The 26,473-nt window shown below is 41.7% G+C and overlaps 1 protein-coding gene across 1 annotated transcript; it reads right to left on the bottom strand.

Annotated features, from left to right (window-relative positions):
• Positions 1–11,849: 11,849 nt before the first annotated feature.
• PIM3 (Pim-3 proto-oncogene, serine/threonine kinase) lies at positions 11,850–17,039 on the bottom strand. The gene is made up of 6 exons (XM_062018316.1): positions 16,247–17,039; positions 15,926–16,035; positions 15,722–15,772; positions 15,042–15,405; positions 13,613–13,789; positions 11,850–13,444 (listed from the first exon to the last, which is right to left on the bottom strand). The coding sequence occupies exons 1-6, from the start codon at positions 16,329–16,331 to the stop codon at positions 13,260–13,262; spliced, it is 972 nt and encodes a 323-aa protein (XP_061874300.1). The 5' UTR covers positions 16,332–17,039; the 3' UTR covers positions 11,850–13,259.
• Positions 17,040–26,473: the final 9,434 nt, after the last annotated feature.

Raw genomic sequence — 26,473 nt, 5'->3', positions numbered from 1 at the left:
CCTTAAAATTAGTATGACCCATGGAGAGAAGAGTGAGTTACTGAAACCTCCACCCTCTCATTTTCACATATCTGAACCTTGCTTATCTAAAGAAACCTTAGTTTGGAAAGGCTCAAGATCCAGCTATGTAAATGAAATCTGTGTTAACAGAATCATTTGCCTTTGTGCACTCAAGATAAAGAGACTTTTTACTAATCTTTGGCTTTAACAGTTTAACAGGTACTGAATCCTGCTTGAGAAAAAAAAATGCAGCCTTGTTGATGTTAAGGACAAACACATATTTTCAATGTGTCTTCATATTTCCACCTAAACAGGAATTTACTGAATGAATGATATGCTAATGAGCCCTATTTCATTAATATCACAAGGAAAAAAAAAATCTAGGGACTTCATCTAATCTCCCTGAAACTTGTCTAATCTAGGACAAACTTTCCTCAGTCTCCAAGTCTAGACATAACCTTAGTTACTAGAGAGCAGTAGCACTAGAGTGCCACTAGTGCTACTAGAGTGCTACTACTGCTTGAAATCTTTGCAGTATTGCAATAGGCAATCAGTTGGAGTGGAAACTTGACAATGTGGTATGGCTTGATTTTCTTTTTCAAGAAGTGTAGATACAGAGGAAAAGAACACAGAATTCATATGCCTGAAAAGCAGTAGGTTTTAGAAGATATTTGCATTAATAATCAACTCTTAGTTCAACAGGAATCTGTAAGCACCTATATATATGGTAGACTAGAGATTTTGTACATGTGGTACTAATGTAATGAAGCTAGGAACCTTACCTTAGGCAGTGAGAGATCTCCAATTCTGTCAAGGCAGTCTGTTAAGTAGTTTGAAACAAAGGCCCACCTTACACACCTACTTTTATCACTCTTTTCTCTTTCTGGGAATCTTCTATTTTAGCACATTGTTTCCTGTTAGAAGTGATATAGTTTCTCTGACCAGCTTTTTTTGTTGTTGTTGATGAAGGGGAGATGACATCAGCTGCCAACTATGACTAAGTCTTGTAGCTGTCAAGGGATGAAAATAGAGTAATGTGTACATGCCTAACATGTAAAAATAAGATGTCTATATATGCAGCAAAGGTGGGCTGGTTCCATTGGCTGGTCTTGTCCAAGGTTATCCTATGTTATAAGCAGATGTAGGTGGTTATTGAAGAGACTGGGGACATCTAGCAACACCAATCCTTCTGTTCACCTTGCAATGTCAGAATAAGAGGGCTTTTGCCTCTGAAAGCCACTTACATATTAATCCACTCCACCGTTTTCTGCTTGAATCTCTGGGGATGAGGCAGGATCAGACATGAGCCACAATGTCACATAATCATCCTTCTGTAGTGACACCCCTGCATAATACAAAAGAATATTTGTGGTGTAAGGGTCATACGTTACAGCAGCACAGAGAGTCACAAGTACCATAACTGTGTCAAGGAGTTCTTAAACAGGTGTGACTGGAATGGAGCCTTACACGTATCTGTCATATGGCCTTTTAAGAGACAGATTTGGGAAGCTCTGGGTAAGGCTGTTCTCAGATGTAAGGTCATCGCCACACAACAATGATGTTCCTGTAACGTACTCCAATATACAATCATCACATTTGACCATTACATTATCAGAGTGGATGTTGTAACAACATAGTGTTGAGTTTGAATGGAAATTATTTTCATATACAAGCCAAGAACATTTTTCCAGCAGAACCAAGAAGATTCAGCTTGGCTGCCTACAAACTATTGTGAGTTAATAATGGCTATGTAGAAGGCCAGTGAAAATAGATGGTATTTGTTTAAAACAATATATTAATCCCTTTCTCCTTACACTTTATCTGCAGTTCATCTTCTTACCTTGCAAGCACCCAAGAGCATAGCTGCATTATTGCTTGGGATCAGTCATCTCAATCAGTGGTTGTAAATGATAAATAGTATAATATAAAACATTAATGCCAATTTGCCCACATTTATACCTGTCCCTCAGTGAAGTGCTGTACTTGTTATTGCTGTGTCTGACCATATGTCCATGGTCCAATCCCTTTAACATCATCACAGCAGCAATACACCTGGGACATTAAAGCAAATCCCTGGTGTCAGGGCTGGAGGCAAGGGACAGAAACCAATAAAGCTGAGAGACATAGTAAATTAAAAGGCATGGTGTGAAAATGGCAAAGAGAGCAAAGAGAGCAGTTAAGAATCAAGAAAATCATGTAGACAAAGCTGAACCCTGGGCCAAGGAACAGGTAGGGACAGGGAAAAACCTGCTAAGCTTGACAACAGCAAGATCCTACAACACACAATAGGCAACTGACATAGTGGTGGGACTCCTTTACCACCTATCTTTCTAACGAGTCAATTTTTAATCTTGGATTTGGTCAAACGGTTGAGTGCAGCTCAGTTGACTTGAATGATACAGCAGCACCTATCACACTATGACAAGAATCTCAGGTCCATATAGCATTCTGCCTAGAAAAAGTGGTAGAGAGACACACACATCTTACAAGTTTCTACAGAACGATGATGCAGCATGACACTGGTATCTGTAAAGAGTCATTGAAAACAGACAGTGTTTTGCAAATCTTTGCACCTTGCTGTAATAATAAACAGTGATCAGTCATTGACGGATTTTTTTTGATTTTTCTTTCTGACTCTTTAGAGGAAAGTTACACCAGAGCAATCTGCTTTCATTACCTTTGAACAAGGTGCTGTAGTCACTTCCCTATAAATGGCAAATATACACAAAATAACATTTTTTAAATGAGTATTGTAATACAGGTTCAAGCAGGAATAATTGTACAAAATTGTAGTGCCTATATAATTCACAAGAGCAGACTATCACAATGAATCTCAAAATCTGTGAAGCAACTTTTTTTTCCCCCCGCTCACTATTCCTTACTTTCTAGTTTTAAGTCCATCAATTTCATTAGTATTCTTTCACTGTGTTGTCAGTCTGCGTTATGGTGAGGTTTTTGGAAGGCCTTCAATAAAAGAATACTTAGCTGTGCTACAGCTCTCACCCTTTGTACCTCCGTTCAGATCCCAACAGAACAAATTTCTAAATGCCTGCATGTTGCAAGAAACATGAATTCTTAATGAATCTTAGGATATAAGTCTAAACAGATGACAGTACTTTCCAATCTGCCATGGAAACAATATGTTTTAATTAAGTGTAAAGATTAATATAATTTTCACTCCTTGTACAAAAATGAATGGTGATTAACAGATGTCTGACAAGCCAACTCGAATAATTTCTGATTAAATGCTTTTGTTTAGTGTTTTCAGTCACTCTCTACAGGGAATTAATTACTGGAAATGAAAAAAAGGAAGGTTCATGCCAGTTAATATCCTTGAGAAAGTGGAAGTAATCAACTGTATAAATTACAGTGGCATATGTAGGCCAGCTTGTGGTCAAAATTTATACAACATACCTCAACCAGTTTTCAAGTTGATTAGACTGCAAAGTGTGTGTGGGGAAAAAAATATGTCAAGTTGCTGCTCCATAGTTTTAAGTTAGCAATGAGCAGCTGTATTTAGAACAAGATGCCATTGTGATTTTTTTTCTTCTGTTTATGATTTCTTTTTAATGGCACTTATTCTCAGTGGCCACTACTATTGCAGATTCAAAGTATATGTTTACATTACACTTTCATGTTGCATATTGTTCTTTAAATAAGCAAACCAGCTTCTAAGGGCAAATCTCCATGGAAATATGCATGTGCAGAACCATCTACCAGTGATGTAAAGTGAGGAATGTGAGCAGATGGGCAGGGAGTGCTGTCACCTTGCTCCCGGGGAATTGCTGCTGCCACAGGCACTCACCTCCCCACCCAGTCCAAGGTTTCCTCTTACCTTGCTGAGGCCATTCTAGATAAACTGGTGTAAAAAGACACTCCAATAAATGTCTCTGAACATGTTTTGTATAAAGCTAATAACAAAGGATAAAAAGAGCACCTCTTGTTATCCATTGTCCTCAAAGGGATGATCCTTTGAAAATTTACCTGTGAAAGTTCACTTAGCAATAAATATCAGTAGGCAATTCTTTAGCTGAAGTCTGTGAATCTAGACTTTTTGTTCCTTTGAGTTGATTGCCAATTAACTTGAGTTAGTTAACAGCTTTTTAAATGTTAATCTAAGTATTTCATGACCATTTGGACACAAAGGTTTGCGTTTTTCTCTAGGTCTAAGCCAATTGGCAGTCAATTAATTTTAGCAGCCTTAAATGCAGTACTCCAGTTCAAACACATGCAAACTTTGTGCAACTGCAAAGGATGATTTTTCTCTACAGAAAAGCAGTACCAAGCTATTTGATATCACTATCCTATTTGAAGCCTCTTTCATTCAATTTTTTCTCTGATGCCACATAAGCTTTGTATTGGCCATTTGCAAAGGGTAAGAACTTCATGGGCATCTCTCATAATCTTGTGTTTGTCCAGGGATTCTTGAAGACATTCTAATATTGTTTTGATAATCAATATTTATGGTTTCTAGCTGTCAGTGAGATTCAGCTGAACTAACCTGTGTATTGCAGAAAACATATGGCCTAAAGATTTGCAGTATGAAATATTAGTTAATGATACAGTTGTATACAAGTTCTTGCATAATTCGAAAGTTTGTTTAAATAAATTATTTTTTTTTTTTCCCATGAAACAAAAAAATCAGCCAGAAAGAGAAAATAATTTCGAGTATTTTGAGGTTATTACCTACAGGCAAAGGTGAGAAAATGTGATTAAATAACAAACTCACTCATGATGGAGATGCATTGGGATCTAAACACAGGGAACTGGAACAGTAGAGGCTTGAGAAATATGCATTAGAATACAGCACAGACACTTATTTCCCAGAATTCCAGTTTTATTTGGTATTTTCTCTTATACAATGTATGATAAATGGTATTTGCAAATATTTTTATAATAAATGTACACATAACAAACATTCTCTTTTTTAGAATTCTTTTACAGAATTCAGTGCTGTAAACTATATTGCTTTGTTCTGGAAGCGAGAAAACTTTTCTATAAGGTGTAAGATGTAGGCAAAGGGCTGCTATCACATGTATACTCACAGTCAGCCAAGGAAGCTTCTAAAGTACTGTGAAAGCTATGTAGGTGAAGAGGACCATTGATACCACTGCACTTTTTTTTTTTTGCCATTATGGACATTAGTTTTAAAAATAATATTAATTAATAAGGATATAACTCGGTAAAGAATCTGAACATGTTCACCTCATCATCTATACCACTAGGAGTTTGTTGCAGATCATAAAGGGAGTTGGAGTGTGCCCTTGTTGTGTGAAGTCTTTTCAGCAGAGGAAAAGAGAGATATCAATTATTATCAATGTTGTTATGAACACCTTCTCACACTAACAGGCAGTTATATGGGAAAAAAAAGACTTCTGGTGAGTAACTGCTCTTTGTGGTATTAACAAAAGTACCACTGAGGTCTCAGGTTCTGAGATATTTTTTATGTTCTACTTTTCTTTCAAGTTGTCTTGCCCTTTAGAAATAACTCATTTGTTATCTTACAGATTGGCTTCCGAAAGACAGAAGGGCTCCCTTTCTCCTCTCTCTACCACTTGTCAGCATTGCAGTAGAGGGTTTTCTTCACAACATCAGGCTTTCTTAATAATTTTTTTCTCTAGGGTAGTCCTTCTTTTGTCAAAAGCTAAGAGATAAACCTGTAGTCATTACACAGGCAACATTTCCTGTGAAATGATCAGAACTGTTGGATAAGAACAACAGAATTGGGTCCTATGTCACCTATGCCACCATTTTGACTAGCTGTCAGAAATGTTACTCAGCTATTAGAGAGAACTGAGTGGATGACCATAACAAGCACTACACTGAGGAAGAGTTTGTCTTTAAAATGCACTCAAAATCCATAGTTTACACAGGGACTGACTAAGATTTTTTAAGATCAATTGCTGAAATTTTCCTTGAAGTTTGTTGAAATATTATACATTAAATTCTAAGTATCACTACACATATTGTACAGATTACAATGGAGTTACTGCCTGTTGAAGAGACTCAAAAGGACATAGGGAAATCATAGACCTTGAGATAAAACAATAAATGCAATTATCATCTCTCAACTAATTTGCAGTTTTTTCTTGCTGCAACTTTTTTCTCTCCTCATGTATAGCTGTAAAGTGTCATTATTTATTAGCTATTCTGAAATGTTTCATGTATTTTCTCATTTGCAAATGTACCTGTGAAGCTGTTTAAAAAGCAAGGCATACTGTTGATTTGTGTAAAAATATTCATGAATTAAGTTCTGAGTGATCTGCGTTCTTCCACTTCATCAGGAGATGAGGTACTGTGTACCTTTCATACAAGTGCTCAGTACCTTATTTGAAAATAAAGCCACCTAAAATAATTTGCATGAAAGGTTAAAAATATCAGGATTTGTCAACATTCCTTGGAAATTATTTGTTGCAGAAGTTATTAAATAAAAACTAAGTGTTTGATTGTATAGAGTAGAGAAAATTCAGTTTGTCATAATAGATATCCTTTCTTTAGCAGTAACATCTCGCTTTTCCCACACCCCAGTCCCAAGTGGTTGTGTACACTCCCTCACTCTGGGTCATTATCAGAGAAATCAGTTTATTGATTTGAATATCCGAGCACCAGCAAAAGGCAGGGATGGTGTAAGGGAGGACGGATTTAGCTGATATTGGCTTTAAGAAAAGGTCAGTAGGCCCATAGCCTCACCATCATGAGAAAGTCGTTCAGTGCTCCTATTGATTAGGTCAAATCTGCATTAAAAAGTGTTTTGCCAGTGGCAAAAGGGGCACTGTCAATAAATTTTCTATTGGTTCAAGAGGCAGAATGAATGCTGTGGCCTGCAATCTTTTTTTGTTAATTCATGAGCATTATGCTGATGAAATTTGAAGTATTTTAAATCAATTGTGATTTCTAGATGATTTATGAAAAATGTTTGTTTATAAAAATTATTTGATACATCCCACAGTCAGTTTACTCTGTTGCTCTGATATTCTTACAAAGTTCTTCCTTACCTTCCGGTGGATTAAGTTTGTTATCTATTTACCTCTGCTTGGACAGTAGACAAGTTGTCTCTGGAAAGCTGAGAATTGATATGCTTTTCTATGCTGATTTAAATCTGCTATTACATAGGGATTCAAAAAACAGAAAAAACCCAAAACAACCCTCTACAGAGCCTGAGCATGGAACCATTCCCCACCCCCTTCACAACCCCATCCCCAATTAGTGCACATTGCCCCTTAGGATGATCTCAAAAGAGACTGTGCCTTTTTGTGACGCTACTAGGTTTGGAAAATTTTAGCGAGAATAAAACTATCTGGGAGATCCCCACTCCAACCTGTCATAGCATATGCTTCTTAATATACTTATATATTTTAACTGGAATACACTGGTGGCTGATATTTAAGTTTTCCTGTCCTAAGACAAAGGAAGCAGAAATGTGGAGACAAATTTCAACCCAGAAAACAAACTATTCGTAATTACCAAAATAGTATATATTTAAAAAAAAAAAATCCAGTAAGCTATTACACAGACAATGATTCACAAAACAATAAAACAATTTTTCAGAGTTCTGCCTAGAATGGAGCAAAATACCCTTCAATTTTCAGTATAATTTTCTGTAATCTTTCATTATACCTGACTAGAAAGTTAAAGTGACTATTGAGTCATCAATAGCAAACAAGGCAGCATATTGACCCACAAGATGCTCTGTTGCCTATGACTTAATTGTAATTTCAAGGTTTAATACCAACTTACCTGAGAAAAAAATGCGAGTTAAAGTATGTATTTCACTAATTCTCTTACTGGACTAGTGTAATCAGCTTTTTACATAATGGTACCTGTAGTCAATTAGCAGAATATTAGCTATAATACATAAGATTCTAAAGTCCGTATCAATTACAGCTTAAACACAGCTAATCTGAAACCTGTATTGAAACTGTAGCATCTAGCAACAGGTAATGGGATGAAGCTGGAACACAAAAAGTTCCATTTAAATGTAAGAAAAAACTATTTTACTGTGAGGGTGACAGAGCCCTGGCACAGGCTGCCCAGAGGGTTTGTGGAGTCTCCTTCCTTAGAGGTCTTCAAGACCTGCCTGGACATGTTCCTATGCGACCTGATCTAGGTGAACCTGCTTCTGCAGGAGAATTGGACTAGATGTTCTCTAAAGGTCACTTCCAACCCAACCATTCTATGATTCTATGATTCTGTGATTCAATGATTCGATGATTAGGCAAGTGGTTTCCTTCAATGAGTTTTTAAGGAAAAAGAAGTCCTAGCATCTGAGATACAAATACGTACATTTTAACAGGTATTTGGAAACCATGTAACATTTCCTTAAAAAAGTGAGTGTGCCAGGCCATGTTACAAATAATAATGAGATCATGAATAGGAAAGGACACAAAAGATTGAATATCTTTCAATTTTATTGGAACAGAAGGTCTCATTTTGCCTTGAGTTAGGCTCCAGTTCTGCAGTTCTCCAGTGTAACTTCTCTTCAGCAAAAATAACGGCTAATGTGTCTCTATGCCCACATTTTTTATTGATCCACATCAGTTTTGAGACAAATATTCTCTGAAATTAAGGATCCTGTCTAAATACAGAGTTAAATTTATTTTTATTTGCATGGGCTTGTGTCCTCCTTATCACATTGTTTGGAGGCTCTTCAATATAACCAAAGTTTAATATGTCCATGGTATATCAGGTATCTGAAGGAAACCCTTAGGCAAAAACATAATAAATATTGAAATCACAGATAACCATGAAATTAAGCAATTGCAAAATTTACCAGCATAGCAAACTTCAATACGAAATCAGAAAAACAGTGTATTGAAATGAAATTAAAATGCCAACACTAATAACTCTGCTGTTGGCAGGAAAAAAAAAAAAAACCACTAATAATAAGCTGATAGTGCCACAATGTTCTGTTATCGAGTTAAGCAGCTAGAGAATTATTGCCCGTCTGTATGCCAGAAGACAAGTGTTTCTCATCGTGACTGAAATTAAGTGGAAGAATGGGGGCTAATATGCACATAAATGCCAGTGCCAAGAGTCATTCAAGTGACTGGGGGTTAGTTCACTAGACGGGTTAGTTCACTAGGCAGGCTACCTCTGCAACTTCAGATGCAGAGTCAACAACCTTTTGAGCTCATGTTCCCCTCTCCCATTTTTATTGAAAAGTTATTTTCATGTTTTTAGTATCTTAATTTGATTTTCTTATTTTTGTAACGGTAGCCTTTCAAACACTGTGGGATATTTAAGTATTATCCATACTCTCCCAAATCTGAAAAAAAAACCAGTCAATAGTGTTTTAAAATCTCTTCTCATTTAATACATCATAATTTTTAGAACACATACTGTAATTTCACCAACAGAGGTCAGTAAACCACTGAAAGAACCATAACTGCTTGGTGAGAACACACACACTCATCAATCTTTCTAACATCCTTCTGATAGTTTTGTTCAAATGGCTCTTGTTCAGATGCTTCAGTAAATATTAGCTTAGTTAACTAAAAAGGATTTTAAAAAAAGACAATAAAATAATCAAGTGTATGCTTATGCATGCAGAAGAACAAGTTTTATTATTAGGGATATGAATTACACAAAATGCTACACTGTTAAAGGCCTTTCAGTGTTAGAACGTCTTTGAAATATCTGTTATGAAGATGTTACATGCATAGGTATGATCTCTGCTAAATCAATTTGTCAAGGTTAAAACAGGCTGCGATTTAAATTGTAGCATTTTGAATAATCTGCTGATTTCCAAACTTTGTGTTCTTGAAAATGAACCTAGTGTGGAGAGAGCACGAAGAAGAAGATCCTAGAGAAATAACATTTAACAACATTAAAATAACAGGTAAAACTGCAGAAGAAACCAAGAGCTGTCATCGACTTGCTCATTTTGGCAGTAACACGCAGCTAATGGAACTATATTAACACATCATTTTCCAACTTTCAACTGTAATGAAAAGCTATTTCTACAAATCATTACTTTCTGTATATGGTGTTTCAGCCACGTGGCTTCTATTAGTGTGCAGGGGAGTTTCACAACTAAAGCTGCCAGTGCAGTACTAAAAGTGTACCTTTTATGTTGCGCTAATCCCAGAGGGGAGTCAGCACTCGCACCCGTGTCCTTTTGACCTTCATCCTTTTAATGCATTTTGCCTCAGTAGCAAAAGGTGAAAACCTAGTTTTAATGTTTCAAAACAGACTGCTTCAACAGCAATTCTCTATGAAGCTAAGGAAAGTAACACATGCTCCTGTGGAAACTCCCTAGTTCAGCAATCAACAATAGCTTTACAAATGTATTTTTAGATTTGCTTTTCTGGTAGTCCTTTGAAGCTCACCCCTATGGCCTCACTACCACCCCTTAACAGCTGTGAGAATGAGAAGCCACTGGAGTGGAAGATGTTAATTATCATCAGCTACTGGAATTTCTCCAGGGACCACTTGTGGTTAGAACCATGCTTCCCTAAAGAACTGCACTAGGCGCTGAGATCATCCCTCTTGTCCCTTATCTGAGTCCTTCCCCTTAAGCAAAAGAGATAAAATAAATGAAAACTCACAATCTTCACTTTTAAGCATTCTTCTTTTAGTACATGACTGTGCGATTTTCCTAAACAGTCTTAACCATAACATATTTTATTTCTGTGAATAGAGTTTTAACAACAGATATTTTCATGTAGTTGTGAGTTTCCCCAAGATGTTTAGAGTATGTACAGATATTAAAAAACAGAGAAATAAATGTAAAATGAAAAAGGAAATAAAACTGGGAAACAGAAAAGAGACAACTTGATGGATGCAATCGTGCATGGATTTCGGTTTTGTTTTTTCCTTATAAAAGCCATTTGAACTTCCTTTTTATGGCCAAAAAAGTGCTACGCATCTCCACCTTGCATCATCAGCAAATTGCATGCACAAAGATGGCCTTTCTCCTCCTGCTCTGCAGTGGCATTTTGAGTCTAAACTAGTTAGTATCAGCAGCTTGATGTCATGTCAGCAAGTGAGGTATTCCCCACAGGGAACCAAAACAACAGTAATGAGCTAGCGGAAAGATCCCCAGAAAGGGAAATACCAAACCCTACAGATTCTAAGCCTAAACCCTTTACTGTGACTGCATACATCCTTGAATACACCTTGTAGATCCCTCTGTAGTAGTTAAACCTTGGAATCGTTACCCTTTCTGTAGAAAGACCTGTTTCTGTAGTCAAGCCTGTTTCTAGCTGTAGAGAAACTAGGAAGAACTCAGTAACGGGCAGGGCTTGACACCCAACACACCAAGATGAATGCCAAAGGACGTTTCTCTTGCTCTTGGCTATGAATGAAAATGGCACATGTGCCTCAGTACTATTGTGAAATAACACACCAGCGTTTTTTGATAATCTAAGGGAGCCGAAGGAAAAGCTACCCCACTCTCCAAGAATGTCTCTTTCCCGTAAGGGCACAGGAAATCCCCAGCCACCCCTAGGAGGAAGGAAATTCAGTGTAACGGAAAGTAAACATCACAAACTGTGACAACAGGAACCACCAGTGAGTACAAATATCCTCCCTCGTTATACATTCAGAAAATGAATACAGTGGTATTTCAGTTAAGCGTTTACAGAGTTAAAAACCCCACAATTACTGGCCAACCCCTTAGTGCTGTTGTATAGTACACATTCTCCAGATCAACATCTGTAAGTAGATACAGTCAAGATGAGGGACTGTTGAATTCTTCCAAAACGGTCACTGCTTAATGGCATATCCCTTTTAACTCCAGGTTAGCTGCTGTAGGCTTTTAACAAGCTACAGGAGATAACGGAATACATATTTTGCAGAGGGCATCCAGAGTAACTGTCATGATAAAATTGAGCACACAAACACAGAACTGTTATATACAAAAAAAGTTTAATTGAAATACCTGTATAAAAAATATGATCTCCATACATTTCACACTGTTAAACAGAAGAAAAAAAAAACCAAATCCAAGCTGCATAAATGCAACCAGATCACAGAAACACAGCTATTAAAATAAATTAAGGTTTATGACTCTGCCACTCTACCTTCCAGAGCCAATGCACGGAGACTGTACAATGTCAATAATTTAAAACCCTTCCAAACAGCATTACTTTACATTTCTGGTACAATAATACCAGACAAAAGGCATACTAACTTTAAAAAGTCATTCTATTTCCCTTAAATTAGACTTTGTACAACAATTTTCCATCTTCCAACAAAAACTGGTAAGGTCAGATTTTTTTTTTTTTTTTTTTTTTTAACCAAAAGTTGACAGGAATGCAGAAAAAAAGTGCCATGGGCAAACAACTAGAATTCCCATGGAGAGAAGGAGGGGAAAGCACAGTGTTGAATAACTCTAACCAAATAAATTAACCAAATAAATAGCCACAGCTGAAAACACCTGTGGGAGGTCTTCTAAACTCCAAACAATAAATAACTGTATAGTACATGGGAAAAACAAAAATCAAGTTTACATAAACACATTATACAGGTATGAAAAAAAAAAATAAAGTCCTTGAATATTGCATTGATTGTGCATTCAACATGCCCATACATACTTTAAGACTCGCAGGGTGACAAAAGGCTGGGGGGAGTTGAGAAAGGGGCTTGTCATGCCCAATGTTAGAGATGATAAAAGGAAACATGAATAAATGTTTCTGATAAAAAAGCTGATATATCTGTTCATATTTCTGTGCAGGCTATAGGAAATAATTTGAGCAGCAGAGGTGAGGTTGGATTTGGAAAAGGCCAGGGGGCAGGAGTGAAATGTCTGTGTTCAAGTATTCCATCACCAGTGGATGGGACTACTTCATTCAATCACCGAACATGTTCTCCAATGCATCATAGGAGCTGCTCCCTCCAGAATTGAATCTAAAGGGAGCAAATTCCTATAATGAACTGGATCTTCTTTGGACATACACAGCTCAAAAAAGAAAGTCCCACTGAAGCAGCTTTCAAAAAGGCACTCAAAAGCAAATAAAATCTAGTCCAGGCTCTATGAGAGCAAAAAAGTTTACCATGTATTCAAGAGGTCACTGCTTTCTTAATAAGGTCAGTCTTTGACTAAGTACTGGCCTGCAACTCCCAAACATCAGTATTTCCAAAAGGAAATCTCATTCCAAAGCAGAAACCAGCAAAGGGAGAAAATAAAATCAAGTCCCTCAGACAAAGATTCAACTACAGAATAATGAATGCATTTTTCTAGCCCCTCCTACGTATTGGCAGCAGCACTGTGGTCTTTCTGCTTGTAGCTCCCCTCCCAGTGCGAGGTCCTTAGTAATTCACAGACTCTCATTACTTGAACTTGTGCTAGATACGTCAGTATCGAGGGTCCGTAGCCTTATGTCACAGTCCTCAGACTTCACTACTTCAGATTTGTGCATCCACTGATGGTCAAAAATTTGCTCAAGTGTTGGTCTGTCTGAAGGCCTCAGTGAAAGGCACCATTTAATCAGCTGTTGACATTCTGTAACAAACAAATAACAACAAAAAGCAAATTTAGATAAGGAAAATAAAAAGACAATTAAAAAAAACCCCTCCAACCCACAACAAGAAATCTACCCACAGAAACTCAAATGTACAGGACTTGGGGGGGAAAAAAAAAAAATCCCCTCCTGACACCTGTACAACTCACCAGGTGAAATTCTTCTCCTGAAGTATAACCGTCCCCTCAAGATTTCTTCGTCTTGCTCAAAAGGGATGTCTCCACAAACCATGTCATACAGCAGAACTCCCAGAGACCATATTGTTGCTGACCTCCCGTGGTATCTGTGGTATCTGATCCACTCTGGAGGGCTGTATACTCTCGTTCCTGAAAACGAAATGGGATAAAAATAAAATAAAGCCATGTTTAGTGTTTAACCCTTGTTCAGTTCCTTCTAGAAAAGCTAAATTAAATTCATAAACTTATCATTTGTAAGTATAAAAAAAATGCTTTAAATATCTCAGGGACCAAAGTCATTAGCGGTGTAATTTCAGGTCATCTGCAGGGTTACACCATCAACAGACTTGGCCCATCAGTCGGTGCTATTTTGCAGGAAGAACACAACACAGCCCCATCAGCTGACTGTTTACCAAAGCAAGCTCCCTTTCACTGACCACGTGGCGTCTGCAGCATCACACCAAAAATAGACACAAAAGGACAAAGGGGGCTGGCGGGGAGGAGAAAAGAGGGCGGCGAGAAGGTGAAGCCCAGGTCTGCCCGTATTACACGGGGCTAATCTGCTTTATCCAATTTCATAAGGCAGTAAACAAACCAGGGCCCCTTACGATTTCTGTGTTTTTAAAGGCCGCCTCACCCCCCCCCCCCCCTCCGCTTCCCCCTCTCCCGCCGGGTACCCGCAGGCTCCTTGGATACCAAACAAAAACAGAATTCGTGATGCCGAGGGTCACGTGCAGCAGGGCTTCGGGTTTCACAACAAACAGATGTGAGTGCGGCAGCTGGGGGAAGGGGGGGAGGTTAAAAAAAGTATCCATCGTTACATCAGTCAGACTCAAAAGGCAGGGGGAAATACCCCGTCCTGTCACACGCAAGCTTATTTGCAGCTTTCCCATCTCTAAAGCATCGAGCCTGGCCCTGAAGCTAGTATCAAATCATTTTGAGGATGCGCATTTACCCCCATTGCTTTAAAATCTGCAATGCGGGATTTCCAGAACACTGGTGGAAAGGGAGCGGGGCGGGGGGAATCTATCGCCTCGAGTTAAAAAAAGCACCGCATACTAAAACTGCAAATCCACACATGGAAACATCCGACACTGGTGAAGCCTCCATGTAAACAGATCGCCCTCTAGGAAAAAAAAAAACACCACTTTTTTTTTCCAAGACAAGGAAACATAAACTGCTGCGTCACTGCCTGGAATCGCTTCTTTCCTACGCAACTGAACACCCCTAAGCTGCTTCGGGTCCAAAGGTTTCCATTACCGATAGACTCGATATGAATCCCTGCGTTAGATGTACCGTTCACTATTTTCAGGCGCCAGAAACGAGCTAAGCTGCAGCTATTAAGGAGGGCATCGCCTTGGGAGGGGTGCGGAGGTCTGGCAAATGTGGGAAGGGCACGTACCATCGAAATCGGTATAGACCGTGTCCTTGAGGAGGGCCCCTGAGCCGAAGTCGATCAGCTTCAGCTCTCCTGTCCTAAGGTCAACTAGTAGGTTCTCGTCCTTAATGTCCCGGTGCACTACGCCGCAGCCGTAGCAGTGACGCACCGCCTCCAGCACCTGCCGGAAGAACCCGCGGGCTGTCTCCTCGTCCAGGGCACCCTTCTCCGTGATGAAGTCAAAGAGGTCCTTCACCAGCTCGGGCCGCTCCATGATGATCAGATAGCCGTCGGGCCGCTCATACCAGTCCAGCAGTTTGATGACCCCTCTGAAGCCGGAGCCCACCTTCTTCAAGAGCACGATCTCCAGGGGCACCATGACGCCGCTCTGAACAGAAAATGGGGTGCGGGTCAGCGAGGGGGCGGCGCGGCCCGGGGCGCCCCCATGCTGAGGGGAGGGAGGTAGGAGAAGAGGGCGGGGAGGAGGGTGCGGCCGGCGGGCCCCCTCCGCCACTGCCGCAGTCCGAGGGGCGGGCGCGGCGCTGCGGAGGCGAACCCCCGCCAAATTCCCCTCGACGCAGAGGCCGCGCCAGCGGGGCGGGCCCCACCGCCCACACAATGGCCCCGCCGCGGCGGAGCCCCGCGGCCGAGCGGCACTTCCAGCCGCTTCTCCCCGTGCCCCCCAGTCTCTCCCGGGTACTTACAATAGTGCCCCACTCGGTCACCCTCTCCTTCACCACATGCTTCACGGCAACCTGCGGAGTGAGGGGGATAAAAGAGGCGCCGTGAGCGGCGAGGCGGGCACAGGCTGCGCCCCGCCGCGAAGGGCCGCGCCGCGCCCGCAGTCACCCACCCGCCCGCCCGCCGCCTCCGCCCGGCAAGCGCTGTGCGGTTATCCCGCGCCTCACCGGCAAGCCATCGGCGATCCTGCTCCCCGCGTAGACAGTGCCAAAACCCCCGCTGCCCAGGACGGAGCCCACCTGGTAGACCTTATCGAATGGCTCTTTCTCCACTTTCACTGAGGAAACGAGAGGGAAAACACCGCGTTAAGAGTCCGCAGCCGCGCTGCGATTCACCAAGAGTTTAATAAAATATCGCACCCTGGAAGTTTCGGGGGCCGCGAGGCGCCAGACCAAAGCACCCCGAGACAGACAGGGCTGATCCGCGGCCGGCCCGGCGCGCTGCGCCCGTGGGGGGACACCCCAGCCCCGGCGCTGGCCCCGCCGTACCTGGCTGGAGGATCTTCACGGGCAAGTGATCCATGCTGGTAGGGCTGCAGATGTGAGCCAGCGAGCCGAACTTGGAGAGCAACATCTTTCGAGTGGGGGGCACGGCAAGTCCCCCGCGGTGAAACCGCCGGCGTCCTCCCGGCTCAGCGCTCGGCGGCGCGGCGCGGCTCTCTTTTCTCCGGAGCCGGCTGGGGACAGCGGGACACCAAGACCTTCGGCGCGGCTCCTTCCTCGGCCGGGGACGGGCACTGACGGAGTCCTTGAGGGTCCCCGCCGGCAAATATCCACGCAGCGGTTGCACCAAGTCTTCCGGTGAAAGGCAGTCGGTGAGAGCGCCGCTCGCGCTCTCCTTCTCCTAACCGTCGAGAGCTGTTCCGGCCGCGGGGCCGCGGCAAGAGAACCAGAGTCCTCCACTGAGGCAGGCGGGGCCGGGGGCTGCGGGGCCGTGCGTGAAGCCCGCCCCTGCGGGGGCCGCCGCGGCGGGGTGCGAGCTGGACGCCGCAGTGAAGCCGTGGCGGGCACCTAAGCCTCGCCGCCGTCGTGCCTGCCCGCGCGCTTCTGATCCGGCGGCGCCGCTGAGCCTCCTCTTAACTCCCAATATTTTGGTGCGGGCAGAGCGCGGCGAGTGCGCCGAGGATATCCCTCCGCGGGGGAGGGGGAAACACCTCTCCCCGCCGCCCCAGCGGCCCCCGCCCCTCCGCGCCGGGGCGCCCGCGGTGCGGCGGTCAGGACTCCAGCTTCCCGTCCTGCCCTGCCGCGCGGGCGGGCCTGGAAGGGGCGGGGGGCTGGGAACTACTTATTTGTAGTAAGCGGCGCGCAGAGTTACAGACTGTCTGAGGAACGCATCACACGTTAGCAGCGAAAAAAAAACAACGCGGGGGGGCAGGGGGGGAGATTCTCCTACTTGCGTTACTGTTTCCGCGCGGCCAATCGCGGGACGCCTTTTCAAAGGGCTCCCTGCACGGCCAATGAGGAGGGGCCTCATTTGCATGCGGCGGAGCGAGGCCAGGCGGCAGGGCGGGAATTCCGCGGCGCGCCGGCTGCGGCCCCGCCCCGCGGCTGCGGGAAGGTCGCTCCGCTCCGCTCCGCTCCGCGCCGGCCCAGGCGCTGTGCCTGGGGCCGCACGGGGGCTGGGCGGGGCGCCACCGCCGCCATCGCGGGGGCATGCCAGGCCGCGGCTTCGGCAGACCCAGCCTGCCGTGCGGGCAGCGCCTGGCGCGGCGCGTCAAAGCCCTTGTCTTCAGAAAGCCGGCGCCCGCCGAGGCGACCGTGGCGCGCTCCTCCCCCGCCCTCCTCGGCGATATTCTCCTTCACCCCGACGCTGCCCCCCTCGCCGGCCGCGTGCCAGCGCAGGAGGACGCCGGGCGCCTGTACTCTGCGCCTGGCTCCGTCAGTTAGCCCCCCTGTGCGGAGGTCCCGCGGGGACGATGAGGCGCGGCGGCGGGCGCCGGTGCCGCGGCGGCGCGCCTCCGAGGAGCTGAGGGCTTCCCTCCCCCGCCCCGTGCTCGGCCCCGCCGCTGCTCGGCCCCGCCCCGCAGGGGGCGCTGTATCAACAGGAATGGGGGCGCGGGCCGGCTGCCGGGCGGCCGCCCCCTCCCCGGCAGGCTTCAAGGCGGCATGTAAGGGTCTTCTTCCGACGGGGCTTGCCGTCAGACACCCTTTCCGTAAGGCCGTTCTGCTGGGATCGTGAGCGGATGTTGGTGTGCGTCCGCTCTGAGGCACCCAGCAACGGCCTCGCCTGACGAGAGATCGAGACGGACAGGAGAGTGCAGGGGGAAAGGAAAGCCCGAGGGCATTCGGGGGTGGGGATCTTGCCGAGTGTCTGCAGCAAAACCCATGGGTCACCGATTTAGAAATTAATTAAGTTGAATTAGTGCTGTGCTGGGTGGGTAACAATATCTTAATAACTGTTCCGGCAGCTGCTTAGACTGCTGCCCAGCTGCATGTAAATAGAAATGGTGTGCAGATAATCAAGGCTGAAGCTCAACTGGGGAATGCCTCTGCAGTCAACTGAGGCGGTCAGCACCTCCGCATCCCTGGCACTGCGAGCTCCTTTACACCACTGCAGTCCATTATGGGAGTGGCTCATGGCCCCTCTCTTGAAAGCGGTGCAGTTGGAGATACCAGTACTGCACGGGGATCCCTAATGTGAGGGTATTTTTGGGCAATCGCTTGAAGAGCTGGCAGTCCTTCCCATCCTTGGCACTGGGAGAACCTTGCAGTTGGCATTGTCTGATAATAGTACTGCTGTAATATCAGGCAATCATGCCCATAAACAAAGCAAGGGCTTCTAGGGAGAGGTAATATCTTTTATTAGATTAGATCAGCTGATGTAAAGGTCAAGTTTTCAGGCACAGTTTCAACCCTTCGTGTCCCAGAATGTGTTTTTTTGAAGCTAGATCAGCTGGGCTATAGAAGTTACTACTGCTGGTACAGACCATGGTGTTTGCAGTTCATTGAGCAGCAGGATTCAAGAGGTTTCATGTTAACAGATTTTTCTTTTCCTTAAAGCTAATGATTTGGATTTATCAGATAAAGCAGTAAGAAAGCTAATTTTCATGTATATGTTTGTGCTTGGCTATCTCTACTTACATTAATTCTTTAGCAAGTTTCTCTAGGTAATGGCGTATGCACGCTATGCTTAAATTTATTGTTGCTGAAATGTAAACAACAGTAGGAAGATTTTGTGATCCCACAATAGATGTTGAAAGTTTATTTGAAAGAATTTAGCTGTATCTGCCTTTTGCTATAACCTTTATCAGTGGCTTGCTATGAGTATTTTAAGTGGAGGGGAAGTGTTTCTCACTTCCAAAATGAGATCTCCGGTTACTGGAATAGCAAACATTTTTAAAGAGAGAGAACTCACGTAAAAGATTAGTATGCATAAGTGCTAATTATTTAGGGAATTAACAGTACATATAGTTATTAATTCCTATTTTTTTTACATGGCTATGCATGAAAAATCATCTCTGGTCGCAAGCATAACATCAGGCAGGCTCTTTCATTCCAACTGCATTTACAATTTCTTAAATCCATCTTTGTGTTGTCAATCTATGGTAAATCAGTGTTATACTTGCCTTGGACCCATTAAAGAAAACAAAGTTTCCTGAAAATCCTGTTGCGTTTAAGCTGCGTCGTCTTCATCTCTGTCAGCTGTAATACTTTGAGTCGAAGGAATATACCGTACCTTTACACATCTGTGTTTGAAGCAAAATGGTAATCTAAGAGGCCATAATCAATGTCTGCTATTGGTGTAACTCCCAATTTGATTTGTACTTTCACACAGTGTACAAGAAAGGGCATTTTATATTTAACATTTAAGAAAACACAGTAGTTACTGTAAAAAAGTGATAAGGGTATATTTGTTCTTTGTTCACTTAATTTTGGCAGACAGACATTTAATTTGTATACAGCTACAAGGACTCTTGGTTTGACAGAATTACAGATGGATCCCAGACATGGAATTTACCCTGTCTTTACACATGAGCCTTTCATGGGTTTGTGGTGCTCCTTTTGATCTGGCTTGGAACATGCAGTTTAGTGGTCCTAAACAATTATAGCTGCAGAAATATTTTATAAACTAGTTTTGGCCTCTTTAGCAGTGGCTTTTCAACTATAAATGGAAAATCATTCCTGGGTAGGATGCCAGTTTGTTCTTTGATGTTGAAATTGGGTTTTTTTGTGCAAAGGGCCCTGAGCAGTCTTGAGTTTGTCAGGCACAGAAATCTGGATGATCCATGGTAGTCTCAGCTTGCAGGACTGAGACAGTACCACCTCCAGACGACCTTCTAGTCTCTGTATGGAACCCAATTCAAAGTTTGCTGTGGCACATCATCCGGTTCTGCACTGGTGGCATTAGTGTGCTCTAATATATACCTGTAGCCACTGTAGGTCTTCTGGATGGGACCTTGACCTGCTGGCCACAGTCTTGCTAATGCAGTCCAATACGTGGTTAGTCTTTGTTAACCCAAGGACAGCTGCTGACTTTGTTCAGTTTGTGGTCCACTGGATCCTCTCCTGTAGAGGTGCTAGTCCCAGACTGCACTGCTTCGTAAGTATGTCCTACCCCAAGATGCAGGGCACTGGTGAGGTCGCACCTCAAATATTGTGTTCAATTTTGGGCCCCTCACTACAAGAAGACACTGAAGTGCTGGAGCGTGTCCAGAGACTGGCTATGAAACTGATGAAGAGTCTGGAGAACAAGTCTTGTGACAAGTGGCTGAGAAAGCTGGAGTTGTTTAGCCTGGAGAAGTGGAGGCTGAGAGAAGACATCACTCCCACCTGTGAGAGTGAGGTGAGTGTTGATCTCTTCTCTCCAGTAATGAATGATAGGAAAAGAGGAAATGGGCTCAAGTTGCACTGGGGGAGGTTTAAATTGGAGACAGTTATTAGCTATCCTTTGAGGATAATGAATCTGGTCATTTTTAACTCACCCTGTAATCCACCCGTATCTTCCTGATTTGGCAGCAAGGACCCTAGAAGACTGTATCAAAAGCCTTGCTGAAGACAAGGAGGACACCACATATTACTCTAACCTCACCAGAGGCCCTCTGAGTGACTAAACACAGTTTGCCTTTGGGAAATTCAAGTTGACTGTTCTCAATAACGTTCTTGTCATTGCCTGAATAGAAGTAGTTTCCATAAGTACTTGCTCCATAATTTTCCCAGCAATGGAGAGAAAGTTGGTTAGCCTGTCATCACCCAGAATGCTCCTTCTTGCAGTTTTCTAATACAGGCATAATGTTTTTAAGGTTGTCAGAAACTTTCTCTAATCACTGTGTGACCTTTCACAAGGGACAGAGAATGCCCTTCCAGTGATGTTTGCTGACAGTTTAGTACTCTCAGATGTATCCTGTCTAGTCCTGTGGCTTTGCATTGGATTTCCAGCTTGTTCAAATGGAACACTAACTTGATCCTTGCTACTTGACATGGAGCTCTAGGAGGCCAGAGAGCAGACCTTGCCAGTGAAAACTGAGACAAAGAAGACTTTAAGTACCAGTGTGCTGTATCACAGGTTAGCTGCTGTGTTCAGCAGCAGATCTAGATTTTACTCTATTTTTTAAAAAAAATACTATTTTATTCTAGTTTTTCTGCAAAAGTGGTGTTACCCGTGACATTCTTCATCAATTTTAACCATGCAAACATTGGACTTCTAATTCTATCCTGTATGCCTGGGCAATGCTCCTGTATTCCTCCTTGTTGTGTCCCCACTTCCACCTCCCAGATGCTTCCTTTTTGTTGTTGAGCTCAGTCATATAGTCACTGTTCCGCTAAGGCAAGCCCCTGCTATACCTGCCTATTTACTGCCCAATTGGGATGGATAACAGATATGTCTGACTTTGCCAAGTCTTGCATACAGGTTGCTAAGGCACTTTTTCAGCAGCTTCACTGCTTTCCTTTTGACCAGTGTGTCTTTGCATTTAAAGAGCCTATTGTTAGAATTATGAGTGATTAGATGTTGAAAACTCCATCAGTAATAGACTTTTACAGGGACATTACATTTTTTCTCCTTTATCACTCAAACAATGTGAATTCAGTCAAAGATGACTCCTACCACTAAGAAATTTATCTTCCGTTTTAGTTCATATTTCTACATTAATAAACAGAATTTTTCTTGCAACTTGTCTAGGTAGTATACACCTATTGTTTAATCTCTATTCCCCTCCTAGACACACAGGTCTGCAGTTTTTGTCATATGTTGTCATTAATGATCCATATATCTATTTACCATCTGTCATTAGTAGCATTGCTAGAAGTTTAATCTGTTTAATATAACCACAATTACTGTTTTTCAAATCAAGCAATGGACTATATATATGGATAGATGTTGTCAGTACTCTAATTAGCTGTTTAGAACAAGGACTTTATTAAAAATAACCGTTATTACATTGCTACAGAAGCAATGCTGCTTTGAGACAGTCAGAACTTAGGACTTGGTAGTGGTAAGTGATCAATGAATCAGTGAAGAAGATATGATGAGATTTCAAAAGATGTCATGTATTTTAGTACACTCTGTATCTTTGAGAAATACATTAAACTTCTGTTATTAGTGAACTGATAGGATGTATTTTTGTGTTCATGGAGAATGGCAGATGAAATCACAAACATATAAGTTTATAGGTTGTATTTAACATGAAGATTAATCTGCCTATCTATATACTTTGTTCTTGGTGAAATGTGTTCAGCCTAAGCTGGAGGGATGGAAAAAGAGGAGAACAATCCAAAGATACCTCTGAGTTAAAGACCATCTGTTTGGTGTGTAGAACAGCAGAAATATCTGGTCTGTGATGGAGATTCTTCTGTGGTAAAAAATAATATAAATAATAGAAATGAGAAATAGCCTTTGCATATGAAAGATTATGTAGGAATGTGGTAATGATAGACAGGAATGTGAGACACTTGTAGACATAACCACCTGTCTGGTGAAGACGCTTGTAAGCAAAGAAGGTGAACGCTGACCTTTATTCAGGGGACTATTAATTTAAGAGTAGGCAAAGAATGTAGCCTCTTTGGTACAGCGATAGTGAGACCAATACTGGGATGCTGTTAAAAGAAGGCTGAAAAAGCCAAAAAGGCTTTCAAGGAGAATATGAGTCTAGGACCAGTGTCTTAAAATGTGAAGCTTTCATAGCTCAGTCTATTCTGTTTATCTGGGAGAAGTTTAAGAGATAACCTCTTGCCCTCACAGTCTAGAAGTATGTGCAATTTATTCTTTCCCCCCCCACACCTGGTATCTGGCAGCTCCTTTATGTCTCAAACGGGAAGAGTCTCCCAGCCTGCGAACTGGAAGAAAACAACAAACTGCAGAAGTAAAGTACAAGCAGGTAACAGGATAAATGTGGATTTAGTACTCTGTTAATGGAAGACTTCACATTGAAACTACATTTAAAATGAGGCAAGAAGATATGCTCACGTGTAAAAAGAACTTACACATTTGATACAGAGTTTGCATTAGGTACCATGACATTGTGTCAAGGGAAGTCAGACTGGAAAGTCGCTGCAGCATTAATATTTATGACTCAAACAGCATGGCTCTCCACAGAACTGAGTTCTCAGGAGCTCATCTTCCACTGTTATGCAGATGGCACATTGTGTTCAGTAGAGAGATTGCACAATTTCAGTAGGTGTTTCCCCCATTTAAAAAAACGTATTAGAGAACTAAAGTGGGGTCAACGAAGGATAATGAGAATGAGTGAGAACATGAGAAAAACCCTCTTCTGAAAGATTAGAACTTTTTTTTTTCACTTCAGAGAAGATTAAGAAAGGTGATGCAGTAAAATAGTGGTCTAGGTACAGTAGATGGCTGTGTTCTCTCTCTTCTAACATGAGCTCAGGAACATCAAGGAAAATTAAAAGGTAACATTCAAAACTGATAAAAAACCTACTCAACCTGTAATTACTTCCATTTATAAAACTTGTAATTAGACCGTGAAACTCACTGCCAAGTCATGAAGGTCAGGAATGCAACAAGATTAAAAGGAGTATTATATTTTTAGGGATAACAAGAATATTCAGAGTTATGATTGGAGGATAAAAATAATAGAAGGACTATTAAGTCTCAAGTTTCAAGGTGGAAACCAACTTTCTGTCTTGTAGAATGAGTTGATACTGACTTTGTCAAACCAGTGAATAAGGAATATGGGTGAGAAGGAAGTGGTTCACCTCTGCCTGCTCTGGAGTCTTTGTACAGAGTGATCCAAAATGCTGGAATAGTTTGTGCAACAAGACAATTCTTTAATAAAGTCCTGCATTTGTCTGATTCAATTCTGTTTGTTTCTGTAGCATTGAACTACTGTAATGATGTGAAAAATTGATCCCAATGTTACGTTAAGTGTGATAGATTGGATGAGTATTTTTTAGCATGTAATCTATGTACTGTTGGAAATAGTGTCCCATGTATTTTAGGTTTGCCCACGTGCATCAAACAAAGTTGAGAGGGCCAAGCAGAGAAATAATTTTAAAAAGTTTGATTAAAAAAAAAAAAGCGTGGTAAAAACCAGCAAGTTGCAAAAGTAGATGAACTCAATCTTTCAGTTACAATTAGAGGAACACTGGGACACTTGATCTCTTGTGATTTCAGGTACAAGTCATGAATTTACAGGGACATTTACTGCACAGCATGAAGCAAAAAGTATTTCTTTTGTGCCTGTGTTTGAATTTTAAAGAAATGTTAGTATACAGATTGAACTGCATTCTGTTGGACATTCCCTTTTCAAAATTATTGTATGAAAATTTTGAAATGTGAAGGATAAATATATGAAAGCCTTACCTGAGTTATGGCCATCATAGCTATAAAGTTTAAATAATTCCATTGGATCAGTGACCTGATCCAAAATGCACATCATTGTACTCTCAGTAAAATAATTCAGTAATTTGTTAATCATAAATTAATTCCAATGATCAGTGACAGTACTAATGTGTATTTCTATACTTGAGAACAGATAGAAAAGTGTAATTGGTTTTCAATTATTATGTTTATAATAATAAATAATAAAATTACTGGAGGCTTGCAAATAGAGATTTCATATACAGAGCTGTCAGCTCTTCACTTGATCTGTCTTAAATTGTGACACCAAATTTTAAACCAAACTTATACTACCCACATTGTGAAACAAAATGCTCTATGTTTATATGATCCTATGCTACTAATTCATACTCTACATAGAGATATATTTCTAATGTTAAAAGAAAGGAGTCATTTAAAAGAGACTGAAAGGACAGTGGGTAAGTTAAATCAAGAATTTTTATAATACAATAGTTGTAACACTGTGATGGAATAAGTTCATATTTTTAAGTGCAATAGGTGGATGCATTTTGGAACGCAGCTGAAGTTTTCAACAACTTTTATAGCTGTATAAGGTCGTAGTTAAGGTTTTATGAGCCAAAATTGAACAGGGTCAAATCACTCAAACCTTTCCTACTACCTCACCATCAATCACTTCCTGTGTGCCTCCATCTCTGCTTTCTCCACTTCAGTTTCTCAAACCACTCTGTACTGAGAAAACAACTGTAAAGTTGGTGTAATCACAGAAGTAAGATTTGCCCTTTGAACCACCTATAGGAGGGAACCACTAGATTACTTTGAATAGGTGTGTCCCAGCTTTCAGAATGACAAACTTTGCTAAGATAAAACAATATAGTTACTAGCCAGTGAAAACCCAAGTCCTGGACGAGCGTGCCCCATGTAGGCTTCTGCAGAACTGTCACTGGTCACTGCTGCTTTCATTAGTATCAAACACAGACAATATCATTAGCAAACTGAATTGAGGTGTGTGTCTTGTACAAAGGATCCTCAATACTGTGCTAATGCCTATAATTGACAACAGAAATTGATGTGGAGGAGAAGGTATGTATTGAGCACATTTTTCTATGAGTATAATGACTCTTGTCAGCACAGGCTGCACGTTTTTATTTTCCAAAGTCAGATCAAGTCTATGAGAAGAAAAATTCTGTTTAGCATGTATAGAAATTTGATACCAGATTTGTTAATGTACTATTAAAAAGGGAGGGAATGAGTATCATTAAATGATCTTTGATCAAGGCTCAGCTGAACACTTTCCAACATTTATACTATAATTAAAAACATAGTGACTGTCCTTGCTCAATGTTTTATTCATAGATAACCAAGGTATGTACCATAAACCACGTATGACTGTGTGATCAAAGGACACTTTACAGTGTATCTTAGCAGTAGTAGCACACTAAATTTATGATCATAATTTTTCCTTTTCTGTTGTGTTTCCATGGACTTCATAAAGATTATTGTGGTTTATGGTATGTTATGATAAGTTGGGGTTTTTTTTAATTGCTTCCTAAATGTTAAAATCTAACATCAAACATGCTGCAATTTAATTATTATGCTTTCTGAAAGGATGATTTTACTTATCTTTTGAACTTCTGGTAAGTCTCTTATGCCTGATCTAAAAATGTGTCCACAGAAAAGGAGGAAAAGTTAACAAAACTGGACAGCAAAAACTGTGACATCCAAGACAATATGTCCATTTTTAATATTTTAGCCATATTATCTTAATTTCCGTTCCCATGTACATGTTTTTTCAGGCAAAATATGAGACTTTCTGGCTTCAAATATATATGGATAGCCTTAAAAAGGGTCTGATTTTGAAGAGGTGGGGACTCAGTATCCTCTTAGTATTTATGGAAGGTTAGGAAGTAATTCAAGTATGTAAAGAGATGCCATTTTAGTTAGCAAGGATTTCCTGTTTGGCC

This window comes from Colius striatus, chromosome 1 (assembly GCF_028858725.1).
Source record: "Colius striatus isolate bColStr4 chromosome 1, bColStr4.1.hap1, whole genome shotgun sequence".
Lineage (NCBI taxonomy): Eukaryota > Metazoa > Chordata > Aves > Coliiformes > Coliidae > Colius > Colius striatus.
Note: the sequence above shows the minus strand (reverse complement) of the source record. Positions and strands in the feature narration are given on the sequence as shown.